Genomic DNA, 23,511 nt, shown 5'->3' on the forward strand with positions numbered 1-23,511 from the left:
AGCTTTTCCTTTACCATATTAAAACTGTGAAACAATGAAATACACATGATAAATAAAGATAAAAAATACATTTGATAAACAATTTCCCCTCAAAACAACATGTAAATTATGGCAGTAGCACACCAAGTTGTAACATCACCTTCCAAGAGCATGCACTGTTGGCAGCCTGATCAGTACCCTACATTCTCCCAACTCTGAACCACCATTTTTAAATCATGATCTGTTATCAATATATGCTTCATTTATCTACAGCTATCCATATTTTTCCGTTTGGCCTATTGGAACTCTTCCCAAGATCCATACAAGGAGGAACAAACATAAATCCTATCCATGGTTGTACTCCTCCCCAGAGAAGATATATGTAATCTGGCTCCATTTGTCAGCCGTCAACGTGTGCTGAAGTGCTGACCTAAACACTAACTACAGGCCCTACTGCTTACACTACCATACCAGGCTAATATGGAATCTAATCAAAAACGTTTAGGTTTGTATTAAATGAGTTATATAAATCTGCACGCAATTACACACCAAGCTACAAAAGGTGCAGGACAAGTAGTGATAAAATGCTAATGCAAAGGTACAGACAGAGGATGACACAAATGCACACCCAGCCTGATTTATACTATAAACACACACACACACACACACACACACACACACACACACACTACCACCATTACTCTAGTACGGCTTCCTTTAAATGAGACTGTCCATCCCAAAAAGATTTTAGATACGTTTCTATAAATGACTGTGTGGAAAATTTTCAAGGTATTTAGAAAATAAACTACAGTAGGTAAACAATACAGTGCAAGGCAGGTTTAGGGCTGTGGACATACAGTATCATGTCTGCGGTGTGTCATACCAGTGTTAAACTACGAGCGTCAACAACATGTCAATTATTGCCTCCAGTAAACTGAGGCCTTAGCAAATTGGACTAAGTACACACTCAAAATGCTGAACAATCTAACAGTGTTTTAGATATTGATTAGACTGGGATTAGCACTGGAATTCTCCTTTGTCATGATCACAGACAGATGATGTGCAATTAGTAATGACCGTTTCACATTAGCAGCTCTTTGTACGAGCCTGGGAAAACAGAAGACATACCATTGGATTAGTGTTAATAAATACTGCACGGTAATGTGAGTGACAGTAGAATGAAGGTTACATAGAGCAAGCCTCAGATTTTATTTTACCCAATCAAATCCTAAAACAAGCAGGGTAAATTATAGCAACTACCTTTAAAAGGGCATTAAACAAGCCACCAAGTTCAGCCGAGCCACTTGAAAGACTGTGGTTGTACAGAGTAGTTGCTTGACAAATTCACACTGATCAGCAAAGACTCAGCACACTGAAGGTTAAACTGCATTGTTCTTGTTAGCTGGAGAACTACATAAGTAGGCAAAATGGGTCATTTAGCTCATGAACGATCTTCAGCTAACAGCAAACAATGTGTTGTCTGTTTGCCCGCTGGCTGTAGTGAGGTCACACACCCAACAGCAGCCACTTTCATTTTGTTGGGTCATCGGTTTAAGTCACGGAATTAATGTTAGTCAACGACAGCAGGTATGACCCTGCTGGTGGTCACTTTAACCAGAAAACAGCAAAAACCAACAGGGGCTGCGAGCCAAACGATTTCCACATAGAGTTTTGCTAACAAGATTGTAAGTGTCACCAGCACTGCTGTGTGGCAACGGGCGGCACACGCCAACCCTCCTTTGCAATGCTCCTTTCAACCAGGAATGGACATGGGTCAGACGCCGCTTGGCTCTGGGGAACTGCCGTTGCTATAGGACTGAAATTTATTTAAAGTGATTCTGACATTTAAATGTCAATTTAAAAACAGCAAAAAATAAAAATAAAGAAAGACAAAGAGAGATCAGGAGAAGAAGAAAGAAACAAAGCACATGCACAGATGATCAAGAAAGCGAGCACGCAGATGGACCAGCAGAGGGGTGAAATGGAAACATAACTTATCTGGTTAATTATTAAACTATGACATAATTCAGTGTAATTCCCAAGTTCATCAGTGAAATTTTTTAAACTACTCTGCAGGCTGGAATCTCTGTTGATAGTGAGAAGTACTACAGTGATGAGTGAATCATGAATTCAATGCAGGTCAAATGTGTGTTGAGTTGAACAGAGTCATATGTGGCTCTGCTGTCTGAAAGCAGTATTACATTACAGAAATAACATTTCAGGAGCACAGAGGCAAAAATGAGGAAGAGTCCCAGTGAAAATTAGGAGCAACGACAGAAGTAATACTGACTGAGTAAACAGGGTTTTAACATTTGCCTCTGGGCTGAGTTAGTGGACTGCATGGCCTTGAAACAAAGATAACAGTGTAGATGAGTATAATGAGATCAGTCAAATGTAGAAACACACTAGGATAGTAACACCCATTTCTTTTGACTAACAAGATGAACTGGTAGAGTGAAGTACAATAGCTCTACATGTTATACTTTATACTTCCTCTCATTAAATTAATAGGTGTGGAAATCTGTCAGTCAAAGTCAAAGTATTTGTCATATACACAGTTAGGAAACGTGTTTCCCTGTACAATGAAATTCTTAATTGTTCACTCTTACGGTGAAACAATGCTGTAACTAAACAAGCGTGTGTGTGTATACAATCTAATACATAGGCTACACATGAGTTAAATTAGCAGTCACCTCTGAGATTTATGGTAGTGAGAACTTGTTTGAATGTTTATTGCACAGAAGTTGTAAACAGAAATATGCAGTTATGAAATATCAAATGACAGAATATATGCACATCACACCCACAAAAACAAAACACAAAGGCACACTTAGGGTTTTCTCAGTGATAGAGGAATAGCGGGAGTCTAATAGATTACTCAAATAAGAGTGTGTTTCTCTAACGCATCACTGTCAGTTTTTTTTTTTACCCTGCCTTTTATGGCTTTTCCTGTCCTCCACCACACTGCCCTTCTTCATCATACATTTCCCTAAATAAAACACTTCCATGTTTTTCTATTCCTCTTTTGTGCAGCAGCTTCCTTGCCTGTCCCTCTTTGTTTTTTGTTTTCTGTAACCAATGTGTATTTTTCTGTTCTCTGGTTGAGTCCATCTCCTTGTTTCTCTCCATCCTTGCCAAAAAAAAAAAACTGTCTCATCTGCCCTCACAGCCTATACCCCCCATTCCATATCAAGCTTCCTCTCTCCACCATTATTCTCACGCTCTGCACTGTTTCAGTCCCTGTTTCCCACCATGCAAATCCCTCCTCACTCTACCTTCCCCATTATCTCTATCCATATCCCTCCCACAAAACTTTCTTGTTCACTCTCCCATTGCCCCATATGACTCCTCCCTTTCCCACTATCTCGCCCTGTAGCACACACTCCAGAAGACTTGGGCCCTTAAAAGGAAGCAGCCCTGTCCTGCTTATAGCTGCATTCATGTTAACCCTTTCCCAGCATCATTATTTGAACCCCTTTAAGCCTGATTTGTGTTGTCAACCTTTCCTACCGCATGTTTATCAATGTCTATGCTTCACATGTCACAGGCAGGGAGAGATCAACATCAGCCACTAGCATCATGTTCAACTGTCAGTTACCACATTCATAAAGTATTACTATGATCAAAACTAGGGCTGCAACCATTGATTATTTTAATACAACTCTGAAACATTTCTCCTGCTTGATTAATCTACAAAATGTTAAAAAATTATGAAAGCATTCATTTTTTTAAGTTTCCATGTTTTCAAATGTTTTGTTTTATTTGACCACCAGTCCAAAGATTTTCAGTTTACTATCACATGAGGCACAGAAAAGAACAAAGCCCTCACATTTGAGACACTGGGATTGTTCCTGACCTGACTGTACTATCCCACAGAGGACATGCTGCTCAAGGTAATTTTACCCTTTTAGCAAACAAATACCTATTATCATCCATAATTTTCTGTTTACTCTTCAGTACAAAAAGTGAACAAGAGGCAACACTCAATAATATTATGCTAGGTGATATAACGTCACCTGTTCAGAACTAATGCACTGTGCAACAACGGCAGCTATGACTTGTGACTATGGGAGACACCATCCTAACCAAGTGACTATGCTATAGTTTGTTTACGGGTTTCTATTCCCAAACTTCTTTTCTCAGGGGGAATGGCAAGCATTTTCTTTTTACTGACCAGAACTAGCAATCACTGCTGACTGTTTTGTGTTCATGTCAAAGCTGGTGAATAGTGTAATGTGAACTTGTGCCACTCCTGAGGGATATGTACAGTATAACTACCATTATAAATGATGATCTAGTTTAAAAATTTGAAATGCCTGAAATATTCATGGTTACTATATGACTAGTAGCACACATTATCTTCACATTGGGTTATCAGTTACAGCCTGTATGAGTATAAACCTGCAGAAGCTGTACAACGCAGATCACAAGAATCCATTTTCTAACCTTATCTGGCACAGAGTTTATGAACCTAGCTGCTGCGGGTTTTCTGCAACATTTACAGTCTAAGTAACAAATAATTCATCGTCTCTAGTCCCATGAGCTTGTTTCCTTAAAAATACTGCCTCTTTCAAGATGGGCCTATAATTACTCTGGGGTCCTAACACTCAACCAGGAGGCATTCCATGGACCAGTGCTATCCCAGTAGCCTGGGATGTGACAAATACTGTGTCTGTGTGTGGCAAAGACAAGCTAAAAGAACTAAATAATTACAATGGTTCAGGTGCAAATATCCAAATGTAAATCATCAGTCACTGAATGATGCTCAAAAATATTCATTTTTGTTCTCAGGGTCAACAGGTTTACACACACTCAGGCTAAAAACTGAATGGCATTAACACACAAGTGTAGCATAATATCTGTTCTCCAGAAGTCTTATGTAGTAGTAAAACATCCAACTGCAGAACAACATTAGCGGCAGGCCTGTGGGTAGGAGAGCGCAACATGCTCTCACCAGACCACTGGGGTGTAACATAAACGAGACCAATCTGGTCTCCCGTGACAATGTGTAGTCACATAAGAACGCCAAACCTCCACATTCTCAAGCCTATGTTTAGAGTTGGGCCATTAAACACAATGCCATTTGACTTGCAGATAATGGATACTAGTGGCTTGTGCCATGGCGACAAAAAAATGAACACCTGTATGTGTCATTTAAATCTGAATATTACTGCAGCCATAAAGAGACAAAACAATAGCATTTGTTCAGGTACATGAGTCTAGTGAACAAGGTCAAACTTGGCGTATGTCATGCTAACTAGGCTTCAAGTAACACACGCTAGTACAGGAAGGATGGCAGTTAACATAATGCATTCAACTGTAACATGAATAACCTAAAAAGCAGGGGCCAACACATGTCATCTTACTGCTTTCATCTCTGTTTCTCAATGACAACTATTCTCCACTGACGGCCAGTGAACAGTGCGGATACTAAGAAGATAATTAATAAGACGGTTACACAAATACTGGATTACAAAGACAGCGATACAAAAGTGTCATATCAAGGCTATGTAAATATACTGATAAAGATACTTGCTACAGGCTGTGAACTACTAGTGACCTCCCAACATTCTTTATCCAAATCATGATTAGCCGAGGCCACTGCCTATCGTCTCTCCCAGCAATGATTGGCCAAGAGCAGTTTCAAGGCCAGTGGTTTCTATGGTGACCATAGCTGTGAGTTTATTGCACTATGTTAAACACACAATCTACACAGTGTTAAAATGAACCCTGAATGGATCTTTTTTTAAAAAGGCGTTTTATTTAGCCTCTTCACTGTTTGATAAATGGTGAAAACAGCTGTTGGATTTTGGGATTCATCAGGAACTGTTACTAGTAAGAGACCATTTTTCTGCTATGTATATCCCAACCCCAGCCCACATTATACAGCAAGTGAGGAGGTTATATTCTGAGTCATTTACATCTATGTGTAAGTGGTAACAATATGCTTCAAATGCACAGCTTGAAAATACACCACCATCGTGTAAATAATCAACAAAAACTGCACAAAAAAAAAGAAGCTGCACCAATGGCACAGAATTTACAAAATATACCTCATTTTCACATGTGCACTTTTCTGCTGAACTGATGAGTAAGAATGATGTCAGGCAGGGTGCGATACATCCACCATCTACACACTGGTCATTGCCTTTTCAGCTTTATGCACAGTGAGCCAACTTGGCAAGATATCAAACATCATCCCTTTTCTAAAAACCCATACTAGCCGGAGACTAGGAGACACTTGTTCTTTCCCACAATCAGAGGTAAATATCAAAGTTCATTTACTGGCCTGGTGGAAGGTCATCGGTAGCAGGTGAGATAAAAAAAAAAATGCAATAACTAACTTTTTTTTTTTTTTTTAAACATACAGTAATAACAAATTACTAGGGCTGTCAAAGTTAACGCGATACCGCAAATATCTTTTAACGTCCAAATTTTTTTTGATGCACGATTAATGCACATACCTTCTGTGATTATGACCCTTGGCGTCAAAAGCCCTGCCAGATAGTTCTTTTGACAAGATCAAAGTTATTTGCATTTACTGTCGATGTGAATTGAATTACTGCTGGAGTGTGTCGAGTCTCAAATACCACTTTCTGGCCAAGCTCACATCTCATGCAGAGAGCCCTCCTCCCATCCGTCAAAGACAGACCACACTAGATAGTTTGCAACAAAGACACCTGGACAACTCTACAAGCAACAAACTTTCAACAGCGATAGCTAAATGGGTGGCTACAGCTTGCAGGCTGATTAACATTGCGGAGGACGAGGGTCTGCTTGAAATTTACACTGCCTGCAATGACCCAGCTACTGATCTTATTCCAAACAGGCCTATTGGTAAGCTTTATAAATGGTCTGCTTGTAGAACAGTTCCATACATACTCATACGCATAGCCTGACAAATGAGGCCAGCAGCTTCACATTACATTCTAATATCTAATTTTCCATCCAGCAATCAGCCTCAACCCCCGTGATGCCATCATTCTTCTACTATGGTTTACATTACTACAGTTTCAAGCCACATCTTCACACATATCTAGATGAGGAGATTCATCTGGGAGATGATGTTAAGATGGATGACACAAGGAGAGACAAACTACATTTAAAAATGGTCACATGAAGCATATTTGTACAGACCTAAATAGAAGCAAAGAGTGCTAGTAAATGACAAAATAATATATGGAGGGATTTTGAAAGTATTTGGCATTCATTGTAAAGCAGTTAGATTGCCAGATGTGTAATAAAATGCTATGAAATCTCCAAAGGAGAGGCATACAGTCAGAGTATGGTGGTGAATATTTCCATTGTTGCAATTGGGTGAATATTGGACTGTTGTTGCTGTGGAAGGACAAAAAAACACATCACTACTCTGGGACGTGTGGGGGTGGTAGGGTACAGAGGGGAAGAAACAAGAAGTGTCAATATACGGGTATACTTCCAGTTTAAGTATTGTATAAGTGTTATAGCAGGCCAACATTACTTTTACTATTGGCATTTGGCCAAAAGTGAAATTTGCATTTTTGTCATCATATCTACTCAAAGTAATGCTGTAACCAAATTAGCAATGGAACAAAAATACTTTCTGCAAGGCAAATAGCCTCTTCTGTGTTTTCATTTATATTAAGTCTCCTGCAAAATGTTCATATTTGTAATAGCTCACATTAACTTTTTAAAAGCCAGATTTCAAATTCAATCATTTTCCTGCTTTTACAAGAACATTTTCCAGTATGACCCTTTGAGCACTCCATCTCCCTCATCAAGCCAAAAACAAGGCCCTGCATTTTTTTTTTCCAGTCCCTCCTCTCCCTCTTTTTGGAGAACATGAGGTCAATTTGGGTCCACAGCCATTTAGTGCTTCTCTTTAAACATTAGCCACTTGTATAAGGCTTTACCTCAAAAATCTTGCTGCCTCTTGTTTGGACACAAACATCAAATTTTGCAGTTCATCACTGAAATGTAGTATTCAAAGTATATTTCTTTACAATGCAGTACTGTCTCTGTACTCTTGCAAAGGAAGACCAGCTTGCCACTAGGTAGTTACTGTATGATAGGACCCTAATGACAAGCAAATACACCATTTTGTTTGGATCCTTTAAGCTACTGTATGTTGACATTACTTGCTGAAATGACTGAAGGACAATTTTTCCCCTCCAAGTGACTCAGATCTGATCTTTTCAAGGATGTGTGAACAAACCAAAGCAGACATTTTCAATCAGACCTGCGTCACTTCCATATGTGGTCCTAGAGCCGCATCATATCTGGGTTATCCGCACATAGTTTAAGGCATGCTTTGGGTGACTTACTAAACTGTACACATAGTTTAAAGTGTATTTTGCTGCAGTGTTTCAAGTTGTTTTTGCATCATCTCTTCATCTAAGCTGCACAACATAGTGCCTCTCTAGTCATTACTGTTAATGTCTACTATCATAGTCTTTATTTTAATAATACACACACACAGAAAGGGATATGAAGACAAATTATTCCAAGATCAGAGTCATGCTCAAATTATGCTGGCAGAAAGAAAGGATGCAGAAAAGCACAAAGAGGGAGGTGGACAAACAGAAACAGAGAGCTAGAGAGGAGGCTACATAGATTCAAACAAAGTTGCTTAAAAGGATAAAATGCAGAGGATAACAGGCAAGGAGGCAGGGAAAGGAGCAGAATGGTGCTCAAAGGAATGACTCAAAAAAGATAAGACAAATACAGAGGAATGATAACAGATAAACAGACATAATGGTAGTTTAGTAAACAGATGGAAAAAATAACGGGTACAACAGTGACACAAACATAAAATCAAGGCAGATAGACAAGAAGTCCAGCTAGCAAACATACAGGCAAGACAGCCAAGTGGGCAGAGAGCCGACATGAGAAGCACTAATTTTTCTATGACTTTTCTGTTGAATGTAAATATAAATACTGGAAGTGGTAGTGTATTAAAACCAGCCAGACTGAGTAGTATGAGCTATGTGAGGGCTTTTCCACTTAGTACTGTCAGCCAGCAAATCTAATACAGCCTTAGCATCTCTGTAGGGATGCTAAGGCTGTATTAAATTTGCCTGAGCAGTAAAAGCTCACTGGACACACAATACAAGCTTCTAAACAGGTCACCTGTTGCACAGCACAGCACTGAGACCAGCCATACACCCATGCAGAAATACAAATGTACACAGTGATGGGGATTTGAGTATGCATGTGCTCCTGTTTCTTTAATCGCTCATGAAACTGCACTCACTCACTCTCTCTGTCTCTCTCTCACACACACACACACAGCAGGATAGTAAATGTGGACATCTCAGCTCTGCTAATTGCACTAATTAGCAGCACCTATAGAGACTGAGTACAATGTCCATTTATAACACAGCACTCAAAGGAAAATGTCACCAACCAAAATTATATTAAAGATGGTCAGGAGTAAATAACTGAACACTACAATACATGAATTGAAGCAGAGAATGGATAAAATTAGAAAAGAACAGAGAAGAGAAAATATTACAGATTATTAAAATAATGAGCTTGCTTTGCCTTTTCTATACATGTTGAGGGGAAGTCACAACTTACTGCATCTACTGTACAAATGGAACCTCATCATTCCTATATCAGAGAGGTAAAGGGGACATCAGTGAAAGAAAGGAAGATGGAGAGACAAAAAAGAAGCAGAACAGTATGGGGTAAAACAGAGGGAGTCAGTGTGACAGAATTCAAATAGAGAGAACAATGAGGCAGCGTCGACAAAGTGAGGGAGGAGACCTCTGAAAGAGGTCACAGAGGCAGAATTTCAAGACATTGTGTTTGATCATGCACTAAGCTACATTAACTCTAGTAACTTTAACATCAACCAAACATGCAAGAAGCATATTTATCTGTTCCACACATACCAACACATTGTTGTCTGCATATACATAGAAGTTCACACAATTGCTGGCACATATAGCCCGTACAGGCTCAAGTTTTGGGCTGTGCACAGATCCTCCATGGGTGGATGAGAAACTGGTCATCCTGCAGACCCTTGTGACCACGTGGACGCAGAACCTATAAATAAAGCTTCAGAGTGCATCTGCTGCTGAATGATAGGGTCATGTTGATACTGGTGGACAGAAGTAAACAATCTTAAAACAAACAAATATATTTTATCACTGGATAAAAAAAATTGAAAACTGATGATATACAATTTCTAAAAACTATACAGCAACTAAAGTTAGGGTGTGAAACCCTATATCAAAATGTATTTAGGATCATGCAAGGTCTTCAACCTAAAATTTCTCCAGGACATGCAGATGCTCTGTTTAAAAAGCTGAGTTGTATCATGGGCGTTTAAGGGTATAATTGGTTTTAGTTGTTATTCACCAAGCAACAGGCCTTATGTCAGAATTTACTGGTGTCAAACACCAACAAACACTTCAATCCAAAAGGAACACCAACCATCTGGGAAATTTTGCAAGAGTGCAAGGGTGCAAAAGGGCTGCTGCATTGAAAAGGAAACACTTTACTAGCATCTGTTGATGTTGTGTCATCCTAAGACCTATGCTTTCAAAAATACAAGTGCTTATACTAAATGACCAACATACTACACAAAGGTACGATTTTGAAAATAACGACTGATGCTTTTCAGGAAGAACAAAATACTCCCACAAACAGATGACATCATTTTAAAGGTAAAGTTATTTGATAATAAAGTTAGTTGAAATTTCCCATTCATCAGTAAGATTGCTCAGTCCAGGATGAATAAGAGATGAGCTTAAACTCTGTTATGTCTCCAGGTGACACTGGCTACAAATTTTTATGTTCTGTTGAGAGTTAGAATAAGCCCTTTCTTTCCTTTCAGCCTCTGTTTTATCCCTGCTGTCGTTCTTATAAAAACACATTTAATTCATTTCTATTATCATCCCTGGGACTCATCTGTCTCTCCATCCATCTTTTAGTAAAAAGCTCCAATCATTTGAGTCACAGAGACATCCATTCATCCCCTCCAGTTTCTCTCAGTGAACATGCCAGACTGACACTAGACAGCCCAGCTTACAGGAAGTAAAAAAAAAAAAAAAAAAGAATTCCCGTACTTTATCAGACAAATCTCACTTGTACTGCACATTTGTTTGCATAAAGCCCCAACTCTCCTTCACCAACTCCTCAGTTTTCACTCGAGTTAGAAAAATGGCAAATCATGCATTTCAGCTAGATTCACCAAGCACAGACTTTTAAAGGCAACAGGTGAAACTGTAACTACTGTAAATGTATTCTTAAATATTTTAGCACAGTCCAGAATTTAGTCTAAGTCAACCGCTCAACATAAACTTTTAATTCACAGCAGTTATGTCAGTCCATCAATCTAACATTTAACAAAAGCTCTGCTTCAACCCAGAAAAGGTTACTTAAAAATCTCTGGCCCACTATTACCAGATATGAGGTACAGTCCACACTCAAAACAATATCGCTTTTTGCAATGCAGCTTAGGCCTGTGTAGCGGTCCTGTTGTGGATTTCGGCTGAATGACTCAGGCAAACAAAAACATATAAAATAGGACGCCATGTTTCAGGATCATACTGTGCTATCCATGGTAATACATAACCAACTACCTAAGTCATTTACATTTTAGTCATTTATTCGGCATATTCAAAGAGATTTTGTGCAGCAAATGAAAGGTTAAGAGCAAGCTCGTGAATCACCATAGTTTTAAGTAGCCTGACAAAAGAACACACAAAAAGGGGTCCACAGTTTTTACATACAGATCATGTCACATCATCTTTGTACACAGCTAAATTAATTAATCACAGCTCCACTAAAACTTCTTTTCAATTGTAGAGAGCTTTTCTATTCCATCTCAGCTCATTACAAATCTTACAATGATCTTTTTACTTAATTATGTGGCCAACCCAAAATGAGGCCCTGGCCTACTTCCTGAAGGTCGCTGCATGCCAAAAGAAGAAGCGATCTGATTTTACTGAGCTCTGCTCAAAAGGTGAGAAAAGGACTTTCTCTCAGTCTTCAACTGAAGTATTTTTCAGACCTCTAAATGACTGTAAAAAAAAAAAAAAAAAAAAAATCAGGCTTAAGTATTTATGGGTGTGTTTTCCTCTGCTGGATAGTGCACAGTGGGGACCTGACAGCAAAGAAATAAAAGTGAGGACATCCATCACTGACTGGACTTGAACCAGAGCCCTTGTGATTACATGGTCAGCATCTTAAAATCCTTGGCCACCAGCACACGCTGTGTAACTGCATTACTAATATGCTTTGTGTTTAGTTATAAGTCGGGGTAAAGCATTTGTATTTGAGCATTAATGGTCCTAGTACTATGACTATATTACCTTATTATTTGTGTGTTGTTCAGGGTTGTAGTGGTTGAAACTGATACAACTAGGATGGGTATGTTTCACTCTGGAAGTAACTAGGAATATCCATGCATACCTGCAATGCCAGGTTTAAAAAGCTATTTTGGTATTTTCTGCACAAAACCAAACTGTATTGAATTAATGTGCTGTAGAACCGCTGGCACTACAGTACTCTTTCTACCTATAGGCTATAGCAGTGGTTGAGCAAGAGCACATGATTATACAGAGCTGTGCTGTTCCCATCAGAAACAAATGCTGTGGGGCAGTGTACACAAGCTTGGCTGGATAAAATAACGTCAAGGATGTAGGGGTGTGTGATATTGACAAAAAAAAATTATATCTGGATATTTTCTTGGATTTTGTCAATAACGATAAGTAGACAATGTTCATCATGCTTCAAAAATGTGTTTAAGTCTTATAATGTACAAGGTCACTCTTGTTAAGTTGATATAATTGTTGCTGCTTACTGATGATATTAATGAAAACATATTTAAGAAAAACAGGTCTTATTTGTTTACATCAATTGAAGTATTAAAGTAAAACAGTATACAAACATTGTAATTACTTTTGCAAAATGATTCTGCTAAAGTTTGCTGAGTGTTTGTGTGCTGCTGCTTTGGCTGGTTTAGTCCTGTTGCCGACAGCAGCTTCCCGAAGCTTTGCATATTCTGTGCAGTTGTTAGTTTGCAGATGGTGATATGAGTTGTCTTTACAAGGAATGATTTCCAACATAGGTTGTTTTTTTTTTTTGGTCTCTTTTGAGCAGCATCCGTCCTTTCAAAGCCAAAATACCTCCATGCAAGTGATGTCTAACAATTAACAATGTAAACTGTGTGGCTAGTGGTGTCTGTATTTTGTCTCCTGGCACTGGTTGTTCACTCATTTTCAACTTTGCTAATGCATTTTTAGGCAGCTTTGCTAGCTGAACTTGTAGTGGGTGACCATATACACACTGTGTGCACACTAAATACACACGTCCAGAAGTCTATCCTACATGGCTTCATGAGGCAGTGAATGTGTGGACTCTCAAAGTGCGTTTCTAATTGTTTCTGTAAAGTGAGTGACATACTTGATAATGCCAGCTCACACAAGGTTTAAACAGCAATTAAAATATTATCACAGAACATGTATATCATACACTCCTACATGGATGTCATGTGTACAACCCACAGGTTCCAGGTAAAAGCTTTTCCCTGACAGATAAAAGTACCAGTTCCCTGTCCTTTATTGCCACCTTGGATGACGTCTGGAAAATGCTTAAGAACTGAACAGCAATAAAAATGTAGTACAAAGAACTGCTTCATGCCATTGCATATGAACAGGTGTGAAATCCAAGTCATAACACGTGTCTGCTTTCACCACTAAGCATGTACAGTATACAAACGTGCATGTGGAGGTCACAGCTGTTTGACTGCAGCCAAACCCCCTGTGTATAGCGCAGAAACAGAAACCGCAATCCTCCATTTACCCTAAGCCAGCTTGTACCAATCCACTGTACACAGTTGGCCAATATTACTTTCAGCAGTTGCACATGGGGCATGATAAAAATGGTTAACATATAAAATACTCAAAAATAAAAATGAAGCTTATACCATTCAAGTCCAAGGAAACAAGCCCAAGTATTTACAAAATTCATCAGGCCGCAATAACTAGTTCTTACACTCCACCAATGCTTCAGTATCCGCCACTGTTCCAGACAAGAGTCAAGTGTGGAGCCACAGTCATACTTTTGATTGTATTAATTTGGAATGTCCACACATAAAAACCGTTCTGTCACTAGTTTAAAAATGTTATTTCCAGAACACTGACTTTTAGAAGATACATCAACAAAAGATTCACAGATCATCACTGTAGAACCAGTCATTGATAAAACACATAATCCTCATTCACAAGGTAACAGCCTCTGGCTCCACAGCTCGGTGGTGTGATCTAGGCCACACTGCTCTCAGCAGCACAGTAGAGAGCTGAGCTATGGGGCAGAAGCTTACATCTTCTGCCAGTTTGTGAAACACAAGGGGACTGATCTGAAAGCATCCCCTCTGCTGAAAAAAAAAATCTGGGACCTTGGCATTTAGAGCTACAAAGCAAGGCTATGCAATTAATGAACTTTAATTTAAATATTTACATAAACTGTTGCTAAAAAATAGTTTTCATCATGAAGATAACTTTTTTTAAAAGATCCCAGCTCTATCTTTGATTTTCCTTTGGGACAATCAAGTTGCACATCTGATCTGATTTCAGTTTCCTGGAAGTATGGACTTAACTCTCAGAACATATGCAGTTAGGTATCAACTTATCACATACAGCAGCAAAGACAGGTGGTTTGCTAATATTAATTGTAAAATCTGACACCTTGTTTTTTTTTCCAATGTGAAATATATAAATTTTCAATTAAACTATAATGTAAAAAGTGGAAAGGAGGAATGGAGGTCTATGTAGTTAGGGCATAAATTTCTCTTGAGTTTGCACAGTAAAGGTTTTCAGTTTTTACACATATTTGACTAGAACATTTACTGTATATTTAGATTCAATGTGACCTTTTACATCCTTGAAACTCAACAGTTCAAGTGGGATTTTGAGTGCAAGTGTGTGTATGCAAATATAAGAGAATGCTGTCTCTGATTATTAGATGAGATTCTGACTTAAATCAGTGGCACAGCTTCAGAGGCCAACTTCACTGTCTTTCCTTCTACAACCCTCACACAGACACACACATTTTCACTCTATCCAAGTTCAGCTGAAAATCATAACAGTCCTTCAACTTACGTTCAAAGTCAGAGTCATCATCTTCATCATCATCTCCGTTGGATTCTGTTTGCATTGGCTCTCCATCAAACATCACCCCTTTCCCCATTTTGCCACCGGCGCTGGCCCCATCCTGACTTCTGGTGTCCCGCAAACGGGTGAAGTACTGTACAGCAAAATCCACCAGGTCTGACGGCCTTTGCCGCAACACCTCCACAGTGTAACCCTGCAGCAGTTCTGTCAACCCCACCGGTATCTCAATACTCATGGCTGTGTATGGGTTGGTGGTGCCGTATGCTATCTATCTACAGAAGGAAAGAAAATGAGTGAGAATTTGTTCTAGTACAGCATCATTCTTATGTTTGAGTACTGTTCTAAGGATTGCTTATTGTTGATTGGAACAGCTTACTTTTACTACACCAGCACAATGTGTGCCACTGTTTGTGAATTTTAAGTGATGACAGCTCTGCATGGGAATTGAAAGAACTACCCAAGTTTGACAGATGAACAGATACTACACTGCCATTTACAAGAATGCTATTTTGTAAAGCCTTACATGGAATGTTGCTGTGTGACAGTGTCAGCCACTTTATCAAGGGTTGAGCCCTGGAACACACAGTTCCCACAGCTGCACAGAAAAGATATATGCCTATCATTGGCCATGCCTATAACTGATATCCGGTAGGTTTCAGCAACATTACTGTTTGCTATCGTGAGACACCGAGCTGTCAACTTGGGTGGGTGGTCGGTTGGAATCAGCTAGCAAAGCGGCTAATTAGCTAATACTCCTAGCTGCTTTATGGTGCTGGTAACGTTAGATCAACAGACAGTCTAGGTTAGTTGACCACTTGCCCAAACTTCTCAGTCGAACAAATACTGGCTGCAACAAATGCAGTGTTTCGATTCCAGTGCACTCTCACTTTCAGCTCAACAACATTAACGCTAGCTATCTTGCTAGCCAGTCTGCCAACTTCAGGGAAGCATTTACGGTTAGCTTACCTTATAGTATGGCGCACTGGTAGCACGAGCTAAGCCAAAGATAAATGGCTGTGTAGAAATACGTAGCCATGCAAGCACAACGTAACGTTATCGACAGTGTGTCACTTACATGCGATTCAGTCTCCCCGGCTAAATTAGCCCGTCCCCTCCTTCTCGGTGTCTTCCTTGTTCTCTCTTATTTCGCCTCTTCTTTTTAGCCAGTCTCTTTGCCAGTGTAGCAACAGTAAGCCTCCACAGAAGACACCAGTACAACGTGAAGCCAACAATTTAACGCTACCGTCACCTGGCCAACGTTTCGACCTGTGTTTTAGCTCGCCAGCCAGCTGTACCGCGATGCTGGCTAAGTTGACAGGAAAAAGCACTCGACTTCACCGCTGCAGCTTCTTGCGACGTCCACGCACTTGGTGAGGGTGGGACTTGTTGTGGCGGTAGGGAGTACTGGCAGGCTATCAGGCTAACCGACTGACTTGTTAACTACTTAGTAGCTAATGCTGTTTTCTTTTGTCAACTACCTAGCGTCTCCACTCTTCGACACACAAGTAAATCAGAGGCTGTAACATTAGCCAGGTGACAAATCCTAATCTCCGGGTTTAACTACAGCGTTGCACCCACCAAACTAAGTACAGCCCGAAGTACCGAGCGAAACACTTTTCAACCTTATTCCAGCAATATGGCAGCTATTTACAGCGTCAGAAGCATGCAAAAAATAAAGTAAAAACACGTTTCCACCCTCACTCCGAGGCACTCTGCTAATGTACATTCACGAATCAACCGCTACCTCCACACAAACCTTAGGAGGCGTGTTTAGTTTCTGAGCAGAACATTGACATTGATTGACAGAATTCAAGGCCAATCAGAATAGAAAATTTGAATATTCCATCCAATTGGGTGCAGTTGTGTAAGTAGAAGCGGGATTGAAGACTAAACCATATTGGTACACTCAGAATAGAACCACACCCACAGAAGTGGCCTTGTTAATTTGATCTTTAGGAATATAAAAATATATGAGTTTGAACAAATTCCAGCAATTATGTCTGGAAGACTGAGAAAATGTTTGCTGCAACATAAAGGTTGTAATATATTTGCTAATATACAGTTAGAGTAGGCCTAGATGTTTTTGTGGAGTGTTCTTGATATTTGATGTGATATTTTTGTTGTAATATAATAAAAGAAAACAGTCATACCCCAAGAAAATCACTGGTTTCATGTTCTCCAACTGAACACACGTAGGCTATCAGACCCCGCTGTAAACAGAGTGGCTATTTGCAAAATATTTTCAAGGGGTAAATGATAGGAAAACATAGATTTCCCCTGTGACTTGCCCTTATCGTTTACTCATTCCCTTCCCTAACCTACCTTCAACCCATAATTTTTTCATTCTTTCCTTCCAGTGTGGCTTTTCATAGGTCTGTTCAGACAGACAGCACACACTACGGATATCCTCTGAACTTCAGCCCTCTAAATCCCATCAAATAAAATTAATCAAACTGTTTTTTAATTTTGTTTTTATACATGCAGCTTTAGAGAATTACAACTAATGAGTCTTGTTTCCTATTCTATCTTCTTGCTCTTGTTTCCTTTATTTGAACCCAGGCCTACAGTCAGTTTTCTCCAGTAGAATTGAGCCAGTTGAAATGGACCGTAATCAATAAGGGTGAATAGGTGCCTATTTTGAGAGATTTGCTAAGCACCATCGCAGTCCCTGTAGCATCTCCTCTCTTCCATTTCCATTCCTCATCTGTCACAAAGGTAAAGCCGTTGCCATGGCCACAGCGAGCCCAGATTTAATTCCACAAACTGGTTTCTGATTGGCTTAAATCTTTGTTTCCAGACAGACCTCCAAGCTCCCTCTGCTGGGAAAAGAAAGTTTAGAAATAACACAGGTGTAATTTCAAACTGTGCTCTTTTCAAAAACAACTCAGCCTCCTCAAAATAAACCACAACATCCAGATTACTTTTCTCAGTCTCTTAAGATGGATGATGGGGGATAATTACGCTGCTGAAATCAGTTTGCCTGCAAACATTCCTGTTCTCCCTTGTCACTGTGTGTACTGTATGTTATTTGACCCGCAGTAAGACTCATGTCCATGTATCCCCCATGGGAGTGCCTTTTTCTGTGGAAGGACTTTCTATTGGACCCACAGGAACATGAATAAGTGGTAGTTCAGCCTTTACTGAAAGTGCCAGATGAGTACAACTGGGACTCTGGCCTTGGCTTTCCTTGAAGTGCCATCCTTTGGGAGTTGCTGCTAATGTGGTTCCAGCAAACTTCAAAAATGTCTCAAGAAGAGCTGCTAGCCTACATTTTCAGAGAGAGAGAAGGAGAGAGAAGTTGGGCAGAGAAAGCAGAGGAGAAGAAAGCAAGGGAGACAGAGTGAAAGGAGCATGTGTAAATGTGTGTGTTTTAGGATCTATCTTCTTCAGACATCTCTGCCTTGGACTGCTGATGTACAGCCAGTTTTCTCTTTAGTTGTTATCAGGTGCTGACATGAAGAAGAAGAAGGAGGAGGAGGATGAGAGGAGAGATTCATTAAGAAAAACAGACTGATGATGAGTATTGGATCATATGCTTGCAGTTATGTGGGTTGTTTGGTTTGTAAACCTTGTCGCATTTCTTCCTTGCTCTGCCACAAATGTGCAATCACTCTCCAGTGTAAGGAGCCAAATAAAAGCAGTAATGACACTACCGTCTAACTCCTTTAGATTAAATGGGTTTTTTATTTGGATTTGAATGATTTTTAAAAAAATAAATGTAACTGTCCAGGTTGATTATCATGATAAGTGATTGAGGAAAACTCCAAATGCAGTTGTGCATCCACTTGATTTTAAGTGGGATATCAAAATCAGTCCTTTGAAAATTACTGCTAGTGAAGAGAAAATTTATGCCCTGGGATTATAAAGTTTGAATTCCAAGACCAAATAAACTCTGTGAGAAGAAATCTCCATATTTAAATCTTCAGCCAAATCCTTGGTCATTCATACCTTGCTGTGTTTGCACTGTGCACTTGACCACATTCATGATAGGTTGCCTTCAATGAATTCTGTATTGCAATATCGCCACCTACTGGCTAATGGATAATTTTTTTCTATCCCCTTTACAAGCAACTCAACCACTCAGAGGATTTGAATCATTCAGATGCAATTTTTTCAGCATCGTTCTTTGGTTTTGGTCACGTAACACCGCTGGTTGATCAAGTCCATAATTCTCCTTCTGATGTCTGATGTCACACTCCCACTGTATTACAGTGTGAAACTCTAACTTCATTTTACCCACAATAGGAGGGTTATAGTTGACCTGCATCCCAAAAGTATGTCTGTAATAAGAGATTCATTTAATAATACAACAGATTTTATTTTTTTTGCTTCATATTATTTGGAATTAACATAAGAATGCAGTAAGAAATGTTGCAAAGGACTTGTGTTTATAACCATGGAGAAGTTTAATTCCTTTCTAATCCATCTCACATGATGGGCTTCCCGTCTCCGTTGTCCAATATAATAAACTGCAGCCACTCCATTATGAAGTGAAAGTATTCCAGTAAAGCTGTACAGTTAAACAGTCATGTAGTTTATTCTGTCAGAGTATGGACATCATGAACAATCTAGTAACAAGTAGTTTGACTTAGTGATTCAGAAGTGATTCCATTAATACATTTCACTGTATAAAATTTCATATACAATGTTCTGTCACACTTGAATTAAACAGTATAATGCTGATACTCAGCTTATTAAGAAGTGACTATAATGTATCAGAGAAAAAGTGTAGGACTCTGAAGATGTGTAATAGTTAAATTAATTAACCATCTTTAGCAAAAAATAAATTTAATACATTGTTGATCTTTGTTGATGGCTGAGTATCAGCACTGGACTATTGAAATAAAGTGTCATTCAGTATTTATTTAACTAGTAAAACCAATATTATTTTACAAGGAAGACTCAAGAATGTGATGTATCAACATGAACTTTATATGGTCCACAATGTGCTACCTGGAAACATTATTTGTATGTCAAATGCATGTGCATGTTAGACTCGGGTTCCTATTATTATTTCACTATTTCACAATGTAATGAGAAGATGAGCATTCTTTTCTCTACCATATTTATACTGTGTGTCTTGCTGGGATGAGCACTGCTTTTCTTGACAATTCACTTTTCATCTTTTTTACATCACATAGCTGAGTTTTCCTTCACAGTTGATTGAAAGCCAGATTGAAAGACTGTTGTCAGACTAAGCTCTGACTGGCACCCCACCTGGAAATAAAAGCAAACCACTTCAAGGTGACAATGCATTTAAAATTTTTCTGCACAATTAGCTTTGTACCAGTAGCCTTAAATACATATATTTATATATATGCATATTGTGTGCATGCTATGTTCTTCAATAAAATCAAATGATAGAAAAAAGAAAAATAGAGACATACCCTTCTACATTTTAGGGAGATTCAAAAAAGTTGTCTTACATGCTGACAAATTTGTCTTACAAATAAAAACATAGGCAATGAACTCATTCAATACAAAACAATCCCGATGGAATCAGAAAAACCCGCATCTGGTTCTTAGTGCACTGCAAATCCTTTTATTATTGTTATGTGATGGGCTGAATTTCCTGTTGTGTTTTGGAAGCCACGGGGAAAAATTGATAAGTTCCATATGTTATACATTCTTTGTGCTTTTAAAGCAGCCTGAGGAGCACAAAGTACTGTCTTTAATGTAAAGTATTGTGCCTGTAGATTCTCTCTGTGTCTTTAAGCAGGTGTTTATCAGTTGTGTTTTAGTCTATACTTTCAGAAAATGTTAACCAAAATCTGCTCTGACCCTAGGTTGGACAGAAATTGAGAAAAACAGACAGACATGAATAAAAAGAGACAGACAATAGAAAGACAAACAGGCAACCACAATTACTGAACCAGAAACAGATGTGATGAAAAATAGGCAGAAACCCAGAGTAACAGAGAAGCAGATCTACTTAATGTAGCTCTGCACAGTTTACCTCTATCAAAAATCACACACTCATGGACTCACACACTTGCACAAACATATTCGGACACACATTTGTCATAGTAATAAGGCACAAACAATAAACAGCAATCCAAAAATAGTTGTATATACCTTACATATTACCACAAAAACTTTAATGAATCCGAGGCTTTTCCCCCTAGAAGCGTACTGCTGTTGGGGGAAAACCTGCTACCTGCAATTTAGTACTCATAGACCTTTCAATCAACTGTTTTTGATCTGACATGTAACAGAATGTGTTATGAATGTCAAAAGCTACATTAAATCTCTAATTCACAACCACTGGATTAAAAAAATTACCTGTTGCAGTAATACCCTGTTTGTTAAGATCTTGTTAAAATAAAACAAAAATATTTTTGCATCAAATGGTTTAAATATTCAAGGCTCTGTGACAAACTGCAACAAGATTTGGGGTTTTTCAACACAGTAAAATAATCTCTTTGCAAAATCACATCAGATATGGTATAAAGTTTTAGGATTGCTGACTGTATATACGTGCATACAACACTGAACCAGTTTCCATCTCAGATGAGACAAAGCTTCATGTAGCTGAGCATCAATAGTAAAAATTACATGTGACTGTTTAATGTATAATTGATTTCCATAATTCCATCACATGTTTTTAGCAGTGCCATGCTGTTATACAGTGTATTATAATTATGTTCAATAATCAAGCAGTCTGGCTACTAGAAATAAATCAATAAACATTGTTGATAGAAACCAGCAAGATTTGAATTGGGTTTTGTTCCAAAATAAAATATCTACCGTTTCAAAATCAAATCTAAGTTCTTTTTTCTGGTGGAAATGATCACACTTTAATAGCCTGGTTCATCTGTGTTTTACAGATATGATATGTATAGTACAATTTTTTTTTCATTCATTAACAGCATTTTGGAATAGACCTCTTCAATTCTTGCTGCCTAGTTGAGCAGTGACTCAAGACTTCATTCATGCAGACATTGCATCAAATCTTTCCAGTGTACTTTAATCTAATAAACAATAGAAAGACTGCCCTTTACCCCATGGTCCTGCATTGTGTAGAACAAATCTTTGCTTAGAAACAGTCATAAAGTCAAGAAAAAACAAAAATGGCCCCACTGACAGAGCGGTAAGCCAATTAAATCTGGCTTCATTAAAAAAGATGCAGCCCAATTAGACTGAGCAGTTTCCTGCCCTCATTTTTATTCCTCTCCCTTACTTAATATAGAACTTTTGTCCTAAATTAAAAAAAAAAAAGTATTAACAGTCAAGTGAATTATTACATATTAACAAAGCAATGCATCTGTACATGGTGTGGCAAACCTGCATATGACTCATGCTTTTATAAGTAAACATGCCAGTAGAAAATGATGTTGGCATGGACAGCTGTGGCTTTATAAGATGTATGGACTGTGTCAGGCATTGCACACTTTAAAAACAGATGAATATGAAATCTAGTGAAAAGGTGGTGACTTCCTCCTTTACTTTCAATCATAGACCTTCATTCACCACTTTTTTGAATCATGAAAAGGAATAACCAGGGGCTAAAACAAAATAAGTCATTAGAAAAAAGAAAATTTTTAGCCTTAAAATCTCTGCAACATTTGCTTAGTTGGAAATAGTGTGTTTTAAGCACAAACAGCAGAACTGCCTGACTTGATTAACGTGAGTAAGCAGCTCTTATGATTCCCTGTGAACTGATGGCACTAATTGCTTGCTCCCTTATCTTGCACAAAAGGAAATCCTCAAAGCAGCAAATGGACAACCAGCTCTAAAAAGTGCAGCAATGTCTGTACCATTAACAAATACACATTTTTTCACTGGTTGATTTTGTTGAAAAAAAAAAGTGAAGCTGTTGCCATGGTTACTGACAGCTTCTCTCCTCTTTCTTTCTATTTCTTTTCTCAATTTACCTCCGCCTCCATAACAATAGCAGTAATATGCACTCGTGTAGTCTGACAGGTAGAACGTCTGACACTAACTGTTACATAGGATCCTGCCGGGTTGAATCCACTGTGCTGGTGCAGAACAGCAGGGGTGTTATTATGAGTTTCAATGCAGCTGGGACTGTGTAACCTTTGTGTGTGCTTTGCCTGCTGCAGCCCAATCAGGAGTAGATTGTGTTTGAAGTGCTAGTGGGATAAACCCCTGCAGTTATATTTGAAGATAAGGGTCTGACTACCACTGGGACTGATGAATACATCTACATCTATGTCTGCACACATGGCAGTGCAACTGACACTTGGTTTAAAAAAATGTCTTTTGATGCATAAGATGAAAAAGCAGAGGATGCACTTAACATCCTCAACTCCCATCTATTTTTTGCTCCTTTCTTTTAAAATTGGTTTCTATCATTTTATTTTTGTACATCCCATGATTTGCTTCTCATTTGAGGCACCCATTCTGGAAAGCACTTGGATTTGGATTTGTGTAGGAAGTGTACAATATAGACTAGCCTTGCCACTGA

The 23,511-nt window shown here is 38.7% G+C and overlaps 1 protein-coding gene across 2 annotated transcripts in view; it reads right to left on the minus strand.

The window, feature by feature from the left end:
• The window catches only part of prkar2aa (protein kinase, cAMP-dependent, regulatory, type II, alpha A), a 41,602-nt gene extending 24,751 nt beyond the window's left edge, over positions 1 to 16,851 (minus strand). The window contains exons 1-2 of one of the 2 annotated variants that reach the window (XM_020623605.1): positions 16,159 to 16,851; positions 15,072 to 15,351 (exon numbers count right to left, since the gene is read on the minus strand). In XM_020623605.1, the coding sequence (XP_020479261.1) occupies positions 15,072 to 15,318 (247 nt within the window). In that variant the 5' untranslated portion in view covers positions 15,319 to 15,351; positions 16,159 to 16,851. Of the gene's footprint in view, positions 1 to 15,071; positions 15,356 to 16,158 lie in introns of both variants that reach the window. The other variant, XM_020623604.1, reaches the window with a different exon arrangement.
• Between the last annotated feature and the right edge of the window lie 6,660 nt (positions 16,852 to 23,511).

The sequence above is a fragment of the Monopterus albus genome, unplaced genomic scaffold (genome assembly GCF_001952655.1).
Source record: "Monopterus albus unplaced genomic scaffold, M_albus_1.0 scaffold305.1, whole genome shotgun sequence".
Classification (NCBI taxonomy): domain Eukaryota; kingdom Metazoa; phylum Chordata; class Actinopteri; order Synbranchiformes; family Synbranchidae; genus Monopterus; species Monopterus albus.